The sequence below is a fragment of the Ovis aries genome, chromosome 7, assembly GCF_016772045.2.
Source record: "Ovis aries strain OAR_USU_Benz2616 breed Rambouillet chromosome 7, ARS-UI_Ramb_v3.0, whole genome shotgun sequence".
Taxonomy (NCBI): Eukaryota; Metazoa; Chordata; class Mammalia; order Artiodactyla; family Bovidae; genus Ovis; species Ovis aries.
This window is the reverse complement of record NC_056060.1, coordinates 56,103,374-56,125,399: the sequence shown is the minus strand read 5'-3', so window position 1 is coordinate 56,125,399 and position 22,026 is coordinate 56,103,374. Positions and strand designations below refer to the sequence as shown.

Here is a 22,026-nt window from a genome sequence, read left to right as displayed (position 1 = left end):
CCAGGAGGTGCTCTTTCTGATTGTCCAGTCTCTTCCTTCTGTCCTGAGAAGGTCTGCTCTCAGTACAAAGGCTGGGTTCTTAGGGTGCTCTTGAGAGAAGCCGCTCTTTGTCAGGGCTATGCAACCAATCACCTGTTGTGCTTTTTCAAAATAAATGTGTCCGACCCACACTCCCAAAGCTTGGGCAGGTATCTTTTTTAAAAACTCTCCAGCCAATTCTGATACACATTCCTGGTTAAGAAGCACAGCTCTCTGGACCTTCTAGGCTCCTTGATCAGGTTGACTGGCAATGCAGCTTTCCTGACCACAAGGCTAGCTCTCCCAGGGAAATGTTTCCATTCTTCATTACCACACTCCATCTAAAAGACTTAATGGTAGTGCCTATAGATATCCCTGTGAAAGCCGCAGATAATAAAACAAGAAGAAAGGAGAAATCCGAATATGTTTGGGTATACTATTCTATCTAACTAGAAAGGTATGAATTTGACTGTGAAAAGGAAAAGAGAATACCCCTACCAAGTTAATACTCTATAGTTTCTAAGGAATTTTGGAAGCTTTCAGGGACTCAAGAAATGGGGAAAAAAGAGATTGAGAAAGAGAGAAAATGAGAAAGACAGATCCTAAACCTCAAGAGTATCTCATTGGATATATATTCAATAGAACAAGCCATGTCAAAGTAACATATATTGATGGTGGTTTCGTTGCTAAGTCGTGTCTAACTCTTGCGACCTCAGGGGCGGTAGCCCACCAAGTTCCTCTCTCCATATGATTTTCCAGGCAAGAATACTGAAGAATACTGAATCCTTCTCCAGGGGATGTTCCTGACCCAGGGATTGAACCCAGGTCTCCTGCACTGCAGGCAGATTCTTTATGGACTAGGCTACCAAGGAAACTGTTTCCAGACACAGAGTCAACCTGAAGATATAGACAGGTTTATTTTAATCAGGATCCTGAATATCATGGAAGGATTGCCATCTTATTAGTGACACTATCTTACCTGAACTGTCTAAGCTCCTTCAGAGGTTCTTACTGCATGAGCTGCTGTTAAGGTTCAGAAGTTGTTACAGCCAACAGAGTCAGCTTTGTTTTCATTTAAACATGGTAATACTAGTAGGATCTCTAAAAATCTATTACTTTTTCCGAGTAAGCCTTATGTTGAGGTATTTTTTTCTTATGTTTAAACAATACTCCTCATTACTTCTTGAGAGCCTTCGTGTTTTCTATATTTAATAAAGTTTTGATATAAGTTAATACAAATTTGTAGTGTGGAAACATTCGTCAATCTGTATGTAAGTAGTTTTGTTGTTATTTTTTGCATAGCAGTTCTTGACTATGGCCACTGTGCAGACATTTGGATTTCTGGTGGACTTCTCAAAACAGCCTTAATGTAGGTTTCCATAACAATTCCTAGCTTCTGACAGTTTATTGTTTAATTTACTTCTTAATCACCTTAAGCTGGCTGCCTCCACACAGATCTATACATTCAACAAAAAGAGTGTATAATAGGTAATTGGCCATCAATTTTCTTCTTATAATACTGCTTTCCTTCTATTCTTAGTAGAGTAAAACATTCTACTAAAAGACCTATAGCTACTCATCCAGCATATAGAAGAACTCCTTGGGGAAAAACTCTAATAATGAACAGTCAACTGACTGAAATGTGTGTTTTACCTTCAACCGAGAACTACCTTGAGCTACAATGGCCAACCAAGTCAATACGACAGCACATCTTTGTGAAAGAAGTAGATGAGGATATGGACATTAGCTCCTACCTGCTCAGTTTCTTGCTTGTATCTATCAGCATGTTCCTCAATGGATTTTTTCTCAGACCGAGTTTGTTCCAGGTCTTTCCGTAGCTTGGCAATTTCTTCCTGCAGACTGAGGACCCGTCCAGTAGCAATCTTAGCTTCTTCTTCACTTAGCTGAAGACGTTCTAAATCACTTCGTAGCTTCTCGGTCTCCGAGTTGTATGTTCCTTCTAGGTTGGTCAGTTTCTCCATGAGGCATTTGTAGTCTTTGTTCTTTAAACACACACATGAGTGACAGTAAGTAAACATACACACCATGAATTGTACTTGGTGAGAAAACCATGCCTATTCATCATATTCATGCTATGTCACTGCAGCACTGATATAGCCTCTAACCAAAATACTAGTGACAACATTTAAAATAACACAACCAGTACCCTCTTAGTGATACCAAAAGAGAACAGACACAATTATTTATGTTTTACATGAGATGAGCAACATACATGTGATTCTGTCATAGTCATAAGGAGAGTTACCATACTAAATTCTCTTTCCTGATTCTCAATCCAGGAATAGGAAAATCTAGATTTGTTTTTAGAAACAAATCAGTGTGCTACTGAAAGCCATGTGCTGGCTAGTGATGTATAGGAATAGTAAAATGGCCTCAAAATCACATCTTACAAATCTCTCTGTTTAACATCTGGAAACTCCTCCCATTCAGAAAATCTTTCTGATGAATTTTATTTCATTCTGTTTTCTGTTTTTCTTTGTCATTGTTAGTATTTATATGTCACTAACTACCTATATAATTTGCAGGTGCTAAAATATTAGTTGGTAATAGCTATCTGTGAGATATCAAACTGTTATCTCTGCAAATAGACTGCAGATTCCTCAGAAGCATGGACATCTTCCTGCTTCTTTTGGCATCTCAGTGCTAAACAACTCATCTACAAAAGGAACAATACACTACACATAACTGAATGATAATGATGAAAGAGCTGTGTAAAATATGACTTTCAGTCCTAACCTTTTGGACTGTTAGTAAACCTGTCTGTGTTCTCAAAAACAATTTCCTGCCTTGGTCCTCGCAATTATAATCTTACCTATGAGCTTGTCACTATTTCCATGCTCATTAATGTCACTACTGTTTTACTTTTTTTCGCTGAGACTGAAAGGTAAACTCAAGAGGAGACACTGCTGAAGATAATCCCAGTGTATTTCATTAGGCATGCTGCATTTTCAGGGCTGCTGTTCAAAACACACCTGCTCATCAACTTTGCGCTGCAGCTGCATGATCTTGTTCTCCATGCCGATGTGGAGCTTCTTATAGCGCTCCACGGAGCGGGCCTCGATCTTAAGTTTCTTCAGCTCGCGCTTGGCCATCATCCGTCGGAAGCAGCACTGGAGGTAGATGATGGCGTGGATGCTCCTCCTATAGTAGGTGCGAGCCAGCCAGCCACGGACCCACTTCTGAATGATGACTGCTTTGTGCTCACGGAGTATCTGGAGAGAAGGGTAGGTGCCAGAAATGTCAAACCTTGGACTACACTCAATGTTCAACTCTATCAACGTATGGATGCAGTCTGAGAACCACACATTAACTAAAGGGAAAGACACCGGAAAAGCTGAAGCAACAATGTATTATGTGGAGTGTACTTATCACAAATATATGGAGGCACAAATTATTTTAAAAGATGATTGAAATGTAATCTCTAAAAGGCAATTTGAGAAACATATATAAAACATGTATTATATCCACATGTCCTATGTGGGATTACATGTCTATGTATGATGATAAACAGAGTATACACACAAGAGCCATCAAAATTAAAGGTACCAGATTACTAAATAGAAAACTAATCTAAAAAGAAAGAAAAATGCATTAGGTTTCTTATGACTATATGATTTCTAAAAGCAACCAGTTATCCGTCAGAAAACAAACAGAACTTGATACCCTGTGAATCATATGCTAATAAAATAGATTTACCCACTACCCTTACTGCTGGTTCCATATCACTGTGCATTAGGTCTCTGGCTTGAGGACATAGGGTATGGTTGGTAAGCAGGCTATAGAAGCCAACACTTAGGGTACTGCAAAGTTTATTATTAATTTATTGATTCCCCCCCCCAGAAACAAACAAAAAAATGATTCTCTCATTTGCCATTTTTGAGGAATACCACTCTAGTGAGGATTTCCCATTGCTTTACAAATGTAGCACAGATCCACTCATGGGGTTCAAAGGTAGTAGGGATAGAACTTTAAAAGGAAAGCTAAAAGGAAGATAAAGTAAACAGATCTTAATTTTATATTGTGTTTTCTTAAAAAAAGATATTCCCCTAAACTGATAAACACTCATTCATCCTTATGAGATAAATCTCTTGTCACTAATGACCATCAAGCAGAGATTGTACAAATAATTTTCAGGAATGATGGGAAAATTCTTAAATTTTAGGAAGGGTTGAACTAGCAAGACTTTAAGGTCCTTTCAAGACTATGATTTTATAAAATGGCAAATAGATGAGGAAATAGTGGCTGACTTTATTTTGGGGGGCTCCAAAATCACTACAGATGGTGACTACAGCCATGAAATTAAAAGACGCTTATTCCTTTGAAGGAAAGTTATGAACAACCTAGACAGCATATTAAAAAGCAGACATTAGTTTGTCAACCAAGTTCCGTCTAGTCAAGGCTATGGTTTTCCAGTAGTCATGTGTGGGTGTGAGAGTTGGAGTATAAAGAAAGCTGAGTGCCAAATAATTGATGCTTTTGAACTGTGGTGTTGGAGAAGACTCTTGAGAGTCCTTTGGACTGCAAGGAGATTAAACCAGTCCATCTTAAAGGAGATCAGTCCTGGGTGTTCTTTGGAAGGACTGATGTTGAAGCTGAAACTCCGATACTTTGGCCACCTGATGCGAAGAGCTGACTCATTTGAAAAGACCCTGATGCTGGAAAGATTGAGGGCAGGAGGAGAAGGGAATGACAGAGGGTAAAATGGTTGGATGGTATCACCGACTCAATGGACATGGGTTTGGGTAGACTCTGGCAGTTGGTGATGGACAGGGAGGCCTGGAGTGCTGTGGTTCATGGGGTCCTAAAGAGTCGGACATGACTGAGTGACTGAACTGAACTGAACTTGTGTGATGTGACTGTTACAATATATTCACTTAAGTACTCACTAGTGATTATGATAAAGGGATACAATATATCTTTTATGAAACTTTTTTTAAATGTTTAAAAAATCTCTGAAACCATCTATTCAGATAGTAGCAATTTGGTAAGATCATTGAAAAAACAGTTCCTATTTTTAGGATGTAGCTGAGAAAAATAATGAAATCATATGCCATCCCAGATGATACAAAAGAAATAAGTGGTTGTGTTTAAAGTCATCAAATACAAAATAAACATGGGTTTCCCTGGTGGCTCTGTGGTAAAGAATCAGCCTGCTAAGCAGGAGATATGGGTTCAATCCCTGTGTCAGGAAGATCCTCTGGCGAAGGAAATGGCAACCCATTCCAATATTATTGCCTGAAAATTCCCCTGGACAGAGGAGCCTTGTAGGCTACAGTCTATGGGGTCCCCAAAAGAGTCAGATATGACTTAGCAACTAAACAACAGCAAAATAAACATAGGTGTTTCAGAGACCTATATAGTGTCTTCAGCTAACTCAAGACTGCACCTTTGGGCTGTTTCCCTAATGCCAAGGCAGACTTCAGTTCCCACTAAGTGCAGTCACCATGCATCACACTGCAGTGAAGCAGGGCATCCTTTGCTCTCACTCAACATCAGAATCCTGAGGGAAGCCCCTGTCTATCTGGATGACTAGTGACAAACTGGGTAAAACTCAGTGACGGCAAACTGAAGGCTTTCAGATTTAAAAAAGACTCAAGCAGCACAGAGTGGCAAAGCTATTTATGCCAATTTTCCTATTTAATTTCCTTCTCCCATGTAACTTCAGACATTGGTTCATTTCTGTAATTTCAGTCAAATGGAAATGGTATATAATTAGAGCTTCCATTCTCAATCTCATTTCCATTGGTGAGTCAGAGACATTAAATAACACTTGCTTTCACTTTAAGACCTCCCAAAGCTGGAGAAGGGGAGGCTGAGATTGGAATCACAGCTAGAAGGATCACTAAGGGGGTGCCACTGGCCTACACATAAACTAGTCTCTAAGCTGGTACCCTCACTAGGTCCAGTCACAGTGGGAGCTAAGCAGGCTAGAGACTTCTGCTGCTAACCGATAGCCTCAAACCCCAGTTCAGATGTTCCCACAGAGAGTACTGAGGAAAACAGGGGAGTAACCGGTTTGGCATGTCTAATAGGTCAGGTTTAATAAGGTTTTACCTTCCCTTGAAAGCTCATGCTTGAAAAGAAACAACACCTAACCATAAAGCAGGCATGGGCAGAAACACCTAGAAAAACTGTCTTCAAATTTTCTTCAAAGCACAGCTATTTAAATATGCTCATTCAAGCCTCATTAGCTTTCCATGTTTCTTTGTTGTCTAAAATAAATTTAAATTAAGAAAGTAAAATACATACATGAATAGGGTCCAGGGCATGCCCACATATTGCCTATGATTAGATAAGTGTCCTATATCACTCAACTGACTCTCCTAATGATGCCCAAAGGGCTCCAAGATCTAGACTGTTCAGTTCAGTTCAGTTGCTCAGTTGTGTCCAGCTCTTTGTGACCCCATGGACTGTAGCACACCAGGCCTCCCTGTCCATCACCAACTCCTGGAGTTTACTCAAACTCATGTCCATTGAGTCCATGATGCCATCCAACCATCTCATCCTCTGTCATCCTCTTCTCCTCCCGCCTTCAATCTTTCCCAGCATCAGGGTAATTCTGGCTTATTAGGAATATGTTCTAAAGAACAGTCTCCAGACTAAACTACAAAGCTACAGTCATCAAGACAGTATGGTACTGGCACAAAAACAGAAACACAGACCAATGGAACAAGATAGAAAGCCCAGAGATAAACCCACACATCTATGGGTACCTTATTTTTAATAAAGGAGGCAAGAATATACAATGGGGCAAAGATAGCATGTTCAATAAGTGGTGCTGGGAAAACTGGACAGCTATGAGTGAAAGAATGAAATTAGAAAACTTCCTAACACCACACACCAAGATAAAATCAAAAGGGATTAAAGACTTAAATGTAAGACCAGAAACTATAAGACTCTTAGAGGAAAACATAGGCAGAATACTCCATGACAAATCACAGCAAGATCCTTTATGACCCACCTCCTAGAGTAATAGAAATAAAAACAAAATAAACAAGCAGGACCTAATTAAATGTAAAGGCTTTTGCACAGCAAAGGAAACTATAAGCAAGAAGAAAAGACAACCCTCAGAATGGAAAAACAAAACAAAACAGGAAATGACAACTAACAAAGGATTAATTTCAAAAATATATAAGCAGCTCATACAAGTCAATATCAGAAAAACAAACAACCCAATCAAAAAGTAGGAAAAAGACCTCAACAGACATTTCTCCAAAGAAGACACACAGATGGCTAACAAACACATGAAAAGACATTCAACATTGCTCATTATCAGAGAAATGCAAATCAAAACTACAATGAGATATCACCTCACACAGGTTAGAATGGTCATCATCAAAAAATCTACAAACAATAAATGTTGAAGAGGGTGCTGGAGAGGGTGTAGAGAAAAGGGAACCCTCTTGCACTTCTGGTGGAAATGTAAACTGATACAGCCACTATGGAAGATGGTATGGAAATTCCTTAAAAAACTAGGAATAAAACCACCATATGACCTAGCAATCCCACTACTAGGCATATACCCTAAGGAAACCAAAGTTGAAAAAGACACATGTACGCCAATGTTCATTGCAGCACTATTTACAATAGCTAGAACATGGAAGCAACCTATATGTCCATCAACAGATGAATGGATAAAGAAGCTGTGGTACATATATACAATGGAATACTACTCAGCCATGAAAAGGAACACATTTCAGTCAGTTCTAACAAGGTGGATGAACCTAAAGAACAGACTCAAAACCTTGCTGAAATAAAAGAGAGAAAAAATGTTCATCAACCAGACCATATATTGTTAGAGGTGATGATAAGGTAAGACTAATCTGGTGATCCACTATCTCTAATCATAATGATTAGTGCTAGACATAAAGCTTACTTGTCAAATATTTCTATAGGAATCATACTCCAGTTAACACAACTTTAACTACATTGATATTACATTTGATTTCACTTTATCATGGTAAATTCTTCCAAATTCATTTCACTCTTAATCTTCTGTTCATCTGTTACATACTTTAGCTATTCAAAGCTCACCATAATTAGCTGAATAAAGACCCCTAGATTTCTCCATGAATCTGTAAATGTTACCTTATTTGGGGAAAGGGTCTTTGAAGGTATAATTAAGTTAAGGATCTTGAGATGGAGAGATTATCCTAGATTATCTAGGTGGGACCCAAATCCATCACAAGTGTTCTCACAAGAGACAGACAAAAGGAAGTAAAGTTAGACACAGAGAGAAGATGATGCAAATGAAGATGGAGGCAGGGCTTGGAGTGATATAGACACAAAAGTATAAGGAATAGTGGTGGCCTCTAGCACTAGAAGAGGCAAGGAATGGGTTCTTCCCCCATAGCTTCTGGAGGGAGTGTAGCTCTGCTGACATCTTGTTTTCACAGCTCTTGCCTCTAGAACTGTGAGAAAGTTCAATGAGAAATTTCTCTTGTTTCTAGCTACTAAGTTGGTGGTAATGTATTACAGCAGCCACAGGAAACAAAAATGTCACTTTTTTCTCCCCAAATTACATACGCAAAGGGAATAAAAAGGTAAGCTTTCTTTTTCTAAGTCACGTTAATAAATAAATCAATATGTATTTATTATTTAATATTTAAAAATATATTTCAATTGTTCGTTGAAAGAGAAAGTGAAAGTTGCTCAGTCATGTCTGACTCTTTGCAACCACATGGAAATCTCCAGGCCAGAATACTGGAGTGGGTAGCCTTTCCCTTCTCCAGGGGATCTTCTCAAACCAGGGATCAAACCCAGGTCTCCCACATTGCAGGTGAATTCTTTACCAGCTGAGCCACAAGGGAAGCCCAAGAACATTGGAGTGGGTAGCCTATCCCTTCACCAGGGGATCTTCCTTGTTTCCATGCAAATCCTACATAGACGTGGAACTTGATTAACATTAATGGGATGAATAAAAAAGTAGAAAACAATGCCTCACCTTGTGATACCTATTTCTGGCCAAGTAGCCTCGCAAATAAGACTGAAGGACAATTGCGGCAGTTCGCATGATCTTGTATCTCCGGCGAGCTACATACATACGCCAGTACTTCTGAATGATAGTGGCTGCCTTGGTTCTGCGCAGGAACTTAGCATAGCTGGAAGAGAAAGAGCGGCGAGTTGTCAGTAGTCAGAAAAACCGGGAACACATTTTGTAGAGCACTAATTTTATGAAAGCACTAATATCTTGCCATAATAAGTAGTACTTCCATTGATTATTCTAATAACAAACATGTTAAATCAACATTTATATTTCTTATATTTGTAGTTATTTTATGATCCCCGAATATCTGTCCATCTGTTATCTCAAATGACCTTACCTAACCCTAAAATGTGGGCTGTCCCATATTACTCGATTTTACAACAAAAAAGCTAAAGGTCATAAAGGTTTATTCCTTTTAGGACTGTGCTCATTACCCTAGGCTATGTCCCCTTTACACAGCAGACCAGTTTACACAGTAATACCATACCTACTTATCACCAGTTTCCTGAGCGCTATCCATTGTGAACACATGTTTTTCCTCAATCTATTTACCTGGGCATAAGTTTTTTATCCTTAATTCATGTCTTCTGATAGCTCTAAATTAAAATTATCCTAATATGTAATCACATGTAAGTTAATTGTTTTCTATAGTTCTCACCTTATTGCTCCTAAAAACACCTCAATGGAATCATTTTTAACAGGTTATATTCATGATTGTCCTAATTTACAGATGATTTCCTCAAGTCCATTAAAAGTGAAAGTGAAAGTCGCTTAGTGTCTGACTCTTTGCAACCCCATGGACTATACAGTCCATGGAATTCTCCAGGCCAGAATACTGGAGTGGGTAGCCCTTCCCTTCTCCAGGGGATTTCCCAACCCAGGGATCAAACCCAGGTCTCCCACACTGCAGGCAGATTCTTTACCAGCTGAGTCACCAGGGAAGCCCAATATAAATGTATAAAAAATAAATACTGAGGACATGAGTACACAGTAATATGTAATTTTTTTTTGAGGTTCAATCTGATTCCTAAAGGTAAGTAAAATTATATTCTATTTAATTGTCTTATGAGTTAATTCCTTGGAACTAAGAAAAGATAAGGTGTTGCCTTGAGTGGATGTGAGAGTTGGACTATAAAGAAAGCTGAGCACCAAAGAATTGATGCTTTTGAACTGTGGTGTTGGAGAAGCCTCTTGAGAGTCCTTTGGACTGCAAGGAGATTAAACCAGTCTATCCTAAAGGAGATCAGTCCTGAGTGTTCACTGGAAGGACTGATGTTGAAGCTGACACTCCAATACTTTGGCCACCTGATGCAAAGAGCTGACTCATTTGAAAAGACCCTGATGCTGGGAAAGATTGAAGGCAGGAGGAGAAGGGGACAACAGAGGATGAGATGGTTGGATGGCATCACCGACTCAATGGACATGAGTTTGGGTAAGCTCTGGCAGTTGGTGATGGACAGGAAGGCCTGGTGTGCTGCGGTTCATGGGGTCACAAATAGTTGGACACGAATGAGTGACTGAACTGAACTGCCTTGAGTGATAGGGTGACCACCCCACCCCAAACTATCCTAGCTTAGACAATAAGTCAGATGCACTCTCCAATCTTGGCTGCCCCTGAGCCAGCGTGTACATGCCACCAGGACACCTACCATCGGGCCTGGTGGCCTCGCACATATCTCTGCACGGTGATGGCAGCCTTGCGCATGCGCAGGTACTTCTTCCGCAGCAGCCACCCTCGGATCGTCTTCTGGATCCGGATGCAGGCAGCCCTCAGCTTGTCTGCCCTCAATTTTTCTAGGTAGGCCACTTGACCAGCCCGGAAAAAGATCTTTGTCTTCCCAAACTGGTATTTGTCCTTGTCCTGTATTTGGAAGAAACTGTATACTCAGAAGTAGAAATGATGACCAAATAAGCGAATTTTAAAGAGAAAAAAAATGTCTAAAAGCAGTATCAGTAAAGGGATGAAACTATTAGCTAAAACTTGGGCTACATCACAAATATCTAATGGAGCCAGCTTTTTGATCCTAGGCAAGTTGAGCGAATAGAAGGGACTTTAAGGAAAACTGCAGTTTAAGAGTTATTTTCCAGAATTAGTCTACCTGGAATTATTATCTGAAGCCCAAAACTTGGTTGTGGGTTATAGGCAGCTACTATTTGCTTGTTTGTATTTTAAATATTTCAAGGAAATGGAGATGCTGACACTCCCTCTGACTGACCCGGGCTGTAAGTTCCATGAGAAAGCTGAAGGGACAAAAACACCAGTGTGAAGAAAAAGGCAGGAAGTAATACATACAAAATAAAAACAAAAAGATTAAAAATGCTGCATATTCATGTTAAGAGTTAAGTTTCTCAACAGTTATCTCTTGGTTTTATCAATAGTAAGTCTGTCTACAAATTTCAAAAATATAATCATTTATAATGCTCACTGACTTCTGATTATAAGCAAAGCTGAGCAGTAAACACAGATAGATAGGCATGTTATTTTCGGTCTATTACATTCTGATCCAATGTATTCAAAAGCATGTGATTTATTAAGCATCTCACACTGAAAGAGTAGAGTTTATTTGTAACAATCAATATTGTGATCTAAAATTCAAAGTGAAAACAGAAAATAACTTTTCACTGTAAGCAAATATTTCCTATCTTGTACATGAAAAGAGAAAATAGGAAATCACATACATCTAAAACTACTTCAGTTTAAATCAATAAATCTTACAAAGGAAGCTAGCTGGAAAAGCTAGTAAGTAGTTCCCTTTCCCAGCCCCATCTCATCTCAGCTCCCCTCTCCCTGCTCCCCAAGCCTGCCTTCCTCTGCCTTGTGGTCCCAAAGCTCAGCCGGGAGAGGTCTAGGGGAGGAAGCTGGTGTGGGAGGACTGTCCCTACGTTCTGCTCTTCATTCCCTAGAAAAGACTTGGGCCAAATTCAAAATGGACCCAGTTCTTTTACACATCACCAGGAAAGTGGCCTAAGCTATTTCAAGGAAAAAAAAAATTATTACCAGAGAAGAGATATTACATCTAATTAATAGCTAGTAATTATTACTAATTACTTCAAAGTGAGTTAATCCATCCAATCTAATGTCAAATAAGTGAAAATATAATATTCTTTAAAAAACATTTCATGAAGCTTAAATTCTCCACAGCGTACATCAGTGACTGTCCAAGTGTAGTCCTCAGACCACCATCAGCATCACTGGGAACTTGATAAAAATGCAAATTATTGGGCACATCCCAGACGACCAAATCAGAAATTCTGGAGGTGGGGCCTGGCAATCTGTAGTGTAACAAGTCCTGTAGGTGACTCTGATGCATTTTAAGGTCTGCAAATGCCTCAGCTTGGTAGGCAAGACCCTTCAAACACCAACCCCGATTTCCTAACGAATTCCTTACTTCCCAGGCACCAATTTTTTACTGCAAAGACATAAATCCTACTGTACTGTTTTTTGAGAAAACTATGCTTTCCTGCTTCCACGTTCTTTGCTCCCTACTAGGATAGTCTCCTTCCAGTTTTACACAGTCTTACCCACCTTTCAGGGCCTGACTCAAAATACATGTCTCCCATGAATTGTTCCTCCTTCCCACAGCAGAAGTGGCTTTGCCTTCCTCTGATTTCTTGTCTCATTCACTCAGCATTTCATAGACACTAAGGTATATTATACTCATCTTTAAAATGCATTGATTTCAAAGACATACTATGTTACCTGAGGATAAGACTTATTTTTCCTTAATCACACAGCATTTGGCCTGGTGTCTTTCATAAGTAAGTACTCGGTAAATTTTTATTGAAAATGATCCAGTTCTAAAAAGAATGCATCTGAAGTCTGGGTTCAGGCCTCACCATCCTGTTTCTTGACACTGGGCTGTTGTCCTCACTAGTCCTTCCATCGTAGAGACAGGGAGCCTCGAACTCCAAGACAGTGTGCCTCTCCACCCTCCCACTCCTGACTTCATTGAATTAGTGCTATTTGGACACCCCTAGAACTTGTACAGGTTATAATCACAAGGCCTTTGGCAAACATCTGTTCAGATACAGATGAGTGAAAATCTTTCTTACCACTATCAGTTTCTCTAAAACATTCTTGCATGTTTGCTTTCTGTCACTTAGTACATCTTTTTGCTTCATTAGGACCCGATAGCGGCTGAAAAATTCTTGGTAAGTCCACCTATAAAAAGAGACTCATGTCAGCTTATCTAAAGGAGCAGGAACCTCCCCCATGAGGATCCCTTGTATTTGAAAACTTCCAGGCCCACCGAGAGGGGAAACCTGCCGCGCTGATCCGAATGGTTTCCAGGACACCACATGCTCTCAGCTGCTGCACTGCCCTCTTCTCATCAAACCTATGAGTAAAGGTGGAAATCATTAATACACAAAAAAGTCTGGTTCTAGCCACAAACTACTGTCCTCACTCCAGAGACTGAATTCTTTTGTAAGGAGCCAAATGAATAAATTAGAAAAAAAATTCAAATGTTGGAGTACTGATTCAAAATTGAAAACTCCATTTTGAGAGTGGGGAAGATCACCAGTAGTAAGAACATGCACCAAAAACTCATAAGAAATACCACTGAGCATATTTAAAAAGCCCAAGCTCCTCTGTCCCGTGCAATGCTCAGTACGTGCCTTGGCCTGACTAGTTGGTCTCATAATTCTTTAGTTCACCATCCAGAGCTACCCCAGAATAAAGACTGGCCAGCTCTGGAGATTTCTTTCACAAGAAGAACGAATTAAACATGCCCCATTTGGGTTTTTTGTTGTTGTTGTTGTTGTTAATTACTGGTGTTCTAAAAGCTATTTAACTCAGTGTATACATACTAATCATTAACAGTGTCCACGTTAGTGAAAAATATTTTATATCTTACCTGCATTTGTTTACCTGCATTTATTATTCAGATAAACAGCACCTGAATGTGAAATTGACACTAAAAGAGGAAGTAGCAAGGCCTGCTTCTTACAGGATGATCACTCCCCTTACTCCCTAGTTGTGCCCTGAATGACCTATCTGAGGTTTCTGTGGTGCCATCTTCTCAGTGTTTTGTTGGTGATGGGAGATGGGGTTGGTTGACGCAACGTAATGGGCCCTGGGGCTGTCCAGGAGAGTTGCCCAGGCATGAAAGCTTCTTCCTGCTTCTCACCTCCTCCAGAAAGGCTTCTTGGGAATGAGAAGAATACAACAGCCTTTGAGAAGGGCCTTGTAGTCTAAGGCAGAATCTCCCATGGGCAGGAGGGGCAGGGGCATAGGTAAAGGAGCACCCACACGGTGCAGAGTGGGAGTTATTACAGTGTTCGGGAAGGCGCCTAATTAATCGTTGACCCACAAATTCCTGTCCTAGAAATGCAGTAGTCTAAGGAGATATTCAGGCAGGCGAATATATAGAAATGTTTGGCAAAAGATGTTTATCATAGCCAAGGAATAACCCAAATGGCCATCAACAGGGAATAACTTAAATGAATGATGGTATGACTCTATAATGGGATATGATGTAGCCATTAAAATGGTGATAACGATTTGTATTTACGAACATGGAAAACACTCACAATTTATTAAGTTGAAAGCGAAGTAAAACAGCAATTACAGCACGACTCCTTCTCTCTTATTAATGTCTCTCTCTCTCTCACAGATACACACACAGAGCAGGGAAGGACTGATCAAGCAGGATCTATGTCAGTTAATACTTATTACCTCTCTAGGTATAATGAAATGCTTTTTCATTTACTTTTATACTATTCTATATTTCCTGAAAATTGTTTTTACAATGTGCATGCATTACCTTCAAAATTAGAGAAATATTTCTGTTTTGGAAAAAACTTCCTCTCACGTATGATATTGATGGAGACAAGATGCATGGTAAAAAGCAGACTCCTCTGATGCTTTCAACAGTTGAAAAGCAGCAGGGATGACTGTAAGCCTTTGCTAAAGCAATCTTATCTCACCCAGCTCTGGTTTTAACTGAAGCCCAAATTAACCAAAAAGGTCTTAAACTGAAGTAAATTCAAAATAGAAAGTAGAACTAGAAATGTGTGGTTGACCTCAAATGTTTAAAATTGTCATAAGGCCAGCTGCTAATTTGTTCTCACTTTTTTTCGGGGGGGCCTACACTGCATGGCCTGTGGATCTTAGTTCCCTGACCAAGAATTGAATCTGGGCCCCAACAAGTGGGAGCATGGATTCTTGGCCACTGGACCACCAGGGAAGTCCCTGTTCTCAAACTCGTAAAAGAGAACAAAAACTGAAAAAAATTCTAATAACTATTCCTTCTACAAGACATGAAGATTTACTCATGTATTTTTTTCCCAGCTGCTGGTTTGACAATCCTTATGAGATATGGATTCTTTTAAATTCAGCAGTTGAGAAATACTTACGTGAATGGGAACTTGAAGTCGTTAGGCTTGATACAGCGTACATAGTGAGGTGTAGTGGCGTTCAGGGTCTCCATAAGCAGGTGGAGGGAGTTTCGGAACTGCATGAAAAAGAGCAGAAAGGCGCATCAGGGTTTGTCAAAGTCAAAGATGACATAAAACAACTAAACTTTTCTTCTAATGGCACTAGTGGAGATGACTTGGCCACCGGTGAACCTGACCAGCCCCCAGTAGTGGAGCTGCTAGGGCTTTTGGTTCAAATTTCTTTAAACCCTACCATTCACATGCTTACTCTGTGACAGTCTTAATTTTCCCTCTCCCCCAGACCCTTTAAAATATAGACTTTATTTTCTTAGAGTGGTTTAAGGTTTATAGCAAAGTCAGACAGAAGACACAGTAACTTGCCACATACCCTCTGCCCTGGCACAGGCATGGCCTCCCCATGATCAACTTTCCCCGCCACAGTGGTACATTTGTTACAGTTGATGAACCTATCTGGACACATCATCATCCTTATTATATTAGAGTTCACTCTTCCACACACATCCCCCCTACTTTTAATACAGATTTCTGTGGTTTTCTGTTGTACACTCAAAACTTTGACTAAAAACACAACCTTGCTTTAAGGATATTAAGGTCATTTAATCGTGTACAGTGGAAATCTTGCTGATCAGTACTGAAAAAAGTAGCAGATGACTTCAAAAAAGGATAGGAAATGAGGGAAAGAATCTGAGAGTACAGCCAGGCTGGGTTCCCTTTCGGGACAAGGGATGAGACTGAGGGCTGTGGGCCCGTATCAGGCCCAGCTTCTTGTCTCCTCAGGCAAACAAACTGACTAGCACTCAGTCCCCTGCCCAAGCCCAAGCCCTTGTTGGGGCACAAAGCTTGTGTGCCATGTTTCCCAGGCCTCCCCCCACCCCCAACCCCCGAGTGCACAAGACATCAGAAATGAGGGGGCAGGGCTCCCGGGCTGAAGCAGTTGTATAGCTCTAGAGAGGATACAGCCAGAGACCAAAACGAAGGCAGCAGTGGTTTGTGAAGATAAGTACTAGAAGAATTAAAATGTAGAAAAAATGATTTGGGGCAAAGCTTCTGCAGTCACGGGTCTATGATATGAGAGGAGAAGTATGGAAGCATGAATGGACAGAGTTCCTCATTCTCAGAGCGAGCGCTCCAGCCTCTTGTCCCCTGAGGACCCTGCCTGGGAGGCTGACAAAAGAAGACCTGGGGCCCCAGCTGAGCCCTAAGGGGAGCAGCCCCGCAGCGCAGCTGGGCCCTAAGGGGAGCAGCCCCGCAGCGGCGGCTCCCTGAACTCACCTGGTGCCCTACTGTTTTCTTGTGCTCTTTGGCTGTCTGGCCTGGTCTGCCTTTGGTGGGCTTTGAAGGGGTGCGGGTGAGAGGCGTGCGCCCTGAAGAGGTGGCTGAGGTTGGGCTGACGGCCTTCTCATCGTCTTGAAATAATTCTGGTAACATCTTAAACTGAGTCAGAAACAGTAAAAGGAAATCACACTCTAAACCCAAACTTAAATGGAAATCTTTACAGAAGCATTAGGATGATTCGCAATCCATAGTGATTCCCTTTCTTAAGTTACTCCTTTCAGAGTCACATTCCAGAAATAATCAATATCTGTGGTAGGAGCCAAAAATATGAGCAGAAGGGACATAAGTGCTACAGAAATACAGGTGGAAAATACAATAATTCTACAACCTTTTGAGGGGAAAATGAAATCAAAACTGCTCCTTTGAGATCTGAAATCTTAATCCATGGGAAATGCCCACTCTAAACATTTTACTGGTTTTGAATGATAACTATTTTATGAGCAAAAGACTAACTGAAAGTCCTATCTTATCACCTCAGTTCCACAAAATATTCCATCATTGTGCTTCATTTATCTACACACCAATTCAAATGGTGAACACCAGCTAAAAAACATTATGACTGGGAAGGGTGTCAAGAACTAGTTCTACAATATAAGATTTTAAAAAATCATGAATTAACAGTAATTTTTAGAAAGTAGTTTGGATTATAGGAAAAAGAGTAAAGCTTTGCATTTGTTTTCAAAGGATTTATAACTTAACTGCATAATTCCTGTAATCAATTTTGTGTTCTATCAGGATAGCGAAAAGAAAGACTATTAAAAGATCTGATAGTTAATAAATGGATGGATAGTATAAGTTAAAGTGGTTGGAAAAAAAAGTTATGGAACAAAAGAGACTTCAAACTAATCAACAGGAACGTTTTGATATATGTATATATCTTTACAATAGTGATGCATTCCATAGAAATAAAATAAATCCTTCTTATAAGTCAAACTATAATTGCAACAACCAATTATTTATCTAATAATCTCAGAGTATCTCCAGAAGAAATAATTTTCTTAAGAGAATTCTTTCATTACACAACAAAATCAGTAAATTTTGTTTGCTACAATGTGTATATTAACTATAAGGATAATTTAGGATATGATTCATGATGTATATAACAAATTGTTATACATGACATACCAATAACGGCTGTTTGCTACACAAATGAATATATCCTTTGATTTACAGAGTTCATATAGCTTGGTTGGCTACAAAGTAGGGGAGGGGGGAATGTTTTACCATTATATTGTATTACAAAGGGGAAAAATAAGAGTTCCTAACAGATTTGATCTGAAAACTCAGCATGGAGTTAAGATGTTAAGTTACTGGATATTAGGCCAAGTACTCTGGAATCTATCTATACTGTTCTATCATTCACAAGTAAATTGCTAGTTCTACATTAGCACTACCTACCTAAATTTGTTTTTGTCTGTGTACAATGGTTAATAGAGCTGGTTTGAAATATCATATTCAGCACTGGTGCTACAGTTTAACAAGTATCTACAATATCTACCAGAAAACTGCTCAATGTTGAGAGTTCAGAATACACACACACACACGTATGAGTTTTGTGTCCTCTTTATACAAATTATGAATTTAAAATTCTCCACGTTGAGTTTCCATTTCTAAAAAGTGCATTTTACATTGTCATATTAGAAACTACTCTATGATCTCCTCCTTAGGCAGCGTTCCTGCCTCCTCACGGCCATTTTTCTCAGACTTCTCTCCTGGTTCTTCCTCAGGCCAGTCTCCAGAAGCTGAAAGCCTTATTCTCTACTATTTTTACCTACTTGCTCTCCTTAAGCAATCTTATCCAGTACTGTTGCTTTAAGTGCCATCTTGCTCTAAAGACTATGAATTTATATGACCTACTCTGACTTTCCTTCTGACCTGCTGACTTACATTTCCAACTTCCTATATGATATGTCCACTTGACTACTTAATTGCCATCTCGGGCAAAACATGTCCAAGACAGAACTTTTATTTTAATTGAAGCATAGCTAATCCACAATGTCATGCTAATTTCCACTAAAAGCAAAGTGACTCAATTATATATAGATATATGTTGTTCTTTTTTCATATTCTCTCCCATTATGGTTTATCATAGGATATTGAATATAGTTCCTTGTGCTGCAACAGTAGGACCTTGTTGCTAATCTACTCCGTATATAATAGCTTATATCTGCTAACTCCAACCTCCCACCCACCCCTCCCCTAATCCATTCCCCCTGGGCAACCGCAAGTCTGTTCTCCATCTCCATGAGTCCAAGACAGAACTCTTTTGATTCTTTCTCTCAAAGCCTGACCTTTTATGTCTTCATCTCAGTAAGTGGCACCATTATTCATCTAGCATTGAGGCCCAAAACACAGAAATAATCTTCAATTTCTCCCCTTTTCTCACTCTCCATACTCAAACCATCAATAAGACCTGTCAACTCTCCCCACAAATAAATGATAAGCTATTTCCACTGCTATAACTTCAGTATCTTAATCCACTGTCTTTCCCCTGGATTATTACTCCCCACTTCCAGCCTCCCCCATATCTCCACACAATAGCATATCATCCCCCACATGAAAACTGTCCAAACTTTCCAAAGCAACAGGAATAAAATCCATACTCTTTACCATTGTTGTTGTTGTTCAGTTGCTAAGTTGTGTCCAACTCTTTGCGATCCCATGAACTGTAGCACACCACAGGCTCCGTGGGATTCTCCAGGCAAGCATATTGGAGTGGGTTGCCATTTCCTTCTCCAACTCTTTACTATACTTTCCTCCAAAAAGTGGCCTCTCTCTACCCGTCCTACACATTCTACTCACCTACCATCAACCTACTCACTCCAGCCACACTGGCCTTCCTCATGGATCTCAAATCAACCAGTTTATACAGTCTCAGCACTCCTCACCCTATTGACTGAGGATTCCAACTTTATTTGAAGAGAGAAAAGCAGAGAAACAGACAGTCAGATATATAAGTAGGTAGATATGCCTGGACATTCCGTCTTGTTTCTTTGATCTGTCTATACTTAAGACAGGAATCTGAATAGTTTAAGGCTGAACTTATGTGTCTATGAAATAGTATTAAAAAAGACAGAAGTATCCAAGTGACTGCTTCATGAAGATGTGGGAAATCATCTCAGTAACAGCACCATTATTCACTAAGCTTTTTATATATGAAGCACTGCTCTGAAAGCTTAATACAACCTATTTAATCTTCATAACAACACTTGAAAGAAGATACTATCATGATTCTATTTTACAGATGAGAGATTTGCAGCATAAACTCATTAGATGAACTGTGCTTTCCCTCATCAATTAGCAACACTGAGAGCAGAGGTTACAATTCTTTTTCATGGTATTTGGTAGAGTTGCAATTTAATAGTATTTAGTCCAGTCCCAATTTATGTGTTTCTTGATACTTGATGTGGCAACAGAAGATATTTTTATGGTGGGAAAATATAAATTAAGACACCTTCTGTTAAGTTTTTTAATACCTTAATTCTTTTTTTAAGTTGACAATTTTGGCCAGAAGCTGCGAAATTACAGGAAAAAAAAGAAGACAAAACACATACACACACAAACAGAACCCACACTGTATTACCACAAAAATAAAGCACATAATACAAATATTGATCTTCTAAAGCTAGTACTTCCAAGAGTACAAATCAACAGTAAGTTACACTTACTTCTTATCAGATACAGAAAAATTAAAATATAAAGTTCATACCCTTGGGCTGGGTTTTTTCTGCTGACTGGGAGCAGTGGATGTACATCTCACACCACCTCTATCCCAACTGCGACAGTGCTATAGAGATTGGCTGTGCTGTGCTAAGTCGCTTCAATTGTGTCCAACTCTGCAACCCTGTGGACTACAGCCCATCAGGTTTCTATCCAGGAGTTCTCTAGGCAAGAATACTGAGAAGATGCCCTTCTCCAGGGGATCTTCCCAACCCAGGGATCGAACCCACGTCTCTTATGTCTCCTGCATTGGCTGGAGGGTTCTTTACCCCTAGTGCCACCTGGGAAGCCCCACAGAGACTGGAAGTCACTCCAAATGATTCCTCAGAATGCAGAGCTACTTTCTGGAAATTAAGGATTCACTAGCCAATCAGAAAAGTTCAGAATAAAGTCACAAAAGATTATGACTGGGGTGCCTGGGGAATAAGAATTAATGAATGCTCTGTGTAAGCTAAATTATTTAGAGCACTACCATTAGAATTCCATGATTTTTCACTTTGCCAACAAAGATCCGTATAGTCAAAGCTATCGTTTTTCCTGTAGTCATGTATGGATATGAGAGTTGGACCATAAAGAAGGCTGAGCACCAAAGAATTGATGCTTTTGAAACATGGAGCTGTAGAAGACTCTTGAGAGTCTCTTGGACTGCAAGGAGATCAAACCAGTCAATCCTAAAGAAAATCAACCCTGAATATTCATTGGAAGAACTGACACTGAAGCTAAAGCTCCGATAGTCTGACTACCTGATGCAAAGAGCTGACTTGTTGGAAAAGACTCTGATGCTGGAAAAGATTGAGGGCAGAAGAAGAGGGGTGACAGAGGATGAGATGGTTGGATGGCATCATCAACTCAACAGACATGAGTTTGAGCAAACTCCAGGACAGAGTGAAGGCCAGGGAGGCCAGGGTGCTGCAGTCCATGGGGTCGTGAAGAGTCGGACCTGACTGTTTTTGAACAACAACAAAAACTAAACAACATCAATGACTGGCACTGTGAGAGTATTTTCTCTTACACATCATTCCTATGAGTTATAAAGCACTAATAATCAGGGCTTACAAGGATAAGTGAAAAACTGACTTTTCCTACAGATAGTTAAGACTATAGACTCATTATTTTCTGAGGGTTAAAAGTAGAATTTGGTCCTTATATGATCTTTCTATTGAAAGTAAAAGTCTTTATTTCAAAAACAAGAATCAAAATGTTCATATAATGTTCCATTGAAGTTAAAGGACTTTCTTAGAAAAAAACAGAAAGTGCTGGTCAGAAATTTGTAAGAATTCACATGAATGTTTTTAACTTTTCACTGAATACTTGAATATCTACTTTGTTAAACTAAGTAGATAACTAACATCCTGGTGTGCTCCCTATAGGATGGACATGAGCCGTGCTCCCCTCCCAGTGCTTTTCTGATGAGAGTCAGAAGGTGGAGGCTGGGATCGACCTCATAATCAACTTCAGATACACATCACAGTTTGTTACGATCTGGAATATTGTTTTCCTACTAGAATGCAGTGTTTCTGGTATCTAAGCCTAAGAAGAATAATTTC

At 39.7% G+C, this 22,026-nt stretch overlaps 1 protein-coding gene across 4 annotated transcripts in view; it reads right to left on the bottom strand.

Annotated features, from left to right (window-relative positions):
- The window catches only part of MYO5A (myosin VA), a 197,176-nt gene that overhangs the window by 57,322 nt on the left and 117,828 nt on the right, over window positions 1-22,026 (bottom strand). For all 4 annotated transcript variants that reach the window (XM_015097035.4, XM_015097038.4, XM_015097039.4 and 1 more), the window contains exons 15-22: window positions 16,697-16,858; window positions 15,383-15,480; window positions 13,276-13,362; window positions 13,079-13,187; window positions 10,675-10,886; window positions 8,984-9,140; window positions 3,012-3,251; window positions 1,773-2,021 (exon numbers count right to left, since the gene is read on the bottom strand). In XM_015097035.4, the coding sequence (XP_014952521.1) occupies window positions 1,773-2,021; window positions 3,012-3,251; window positions 8,984-9,140; window positions 10,675-10,886; window positions 13,079-13,187; window positions 13,276-13,362; window positions 15,383-15,480; window positions 16,697-16,858 (1,314 nt within the window). The remainder of the gene's footprint in view (window positions 1-1,772; window positions 2,022-3,011; window positions 3,252-8,983; window positions 9,141-10,674; window positions 10,887-13,078; window positions 13,188-13,275; window positions 13,363-15,382; window positions 15,481-16,696; window positions 16,859-22,026) is intronic.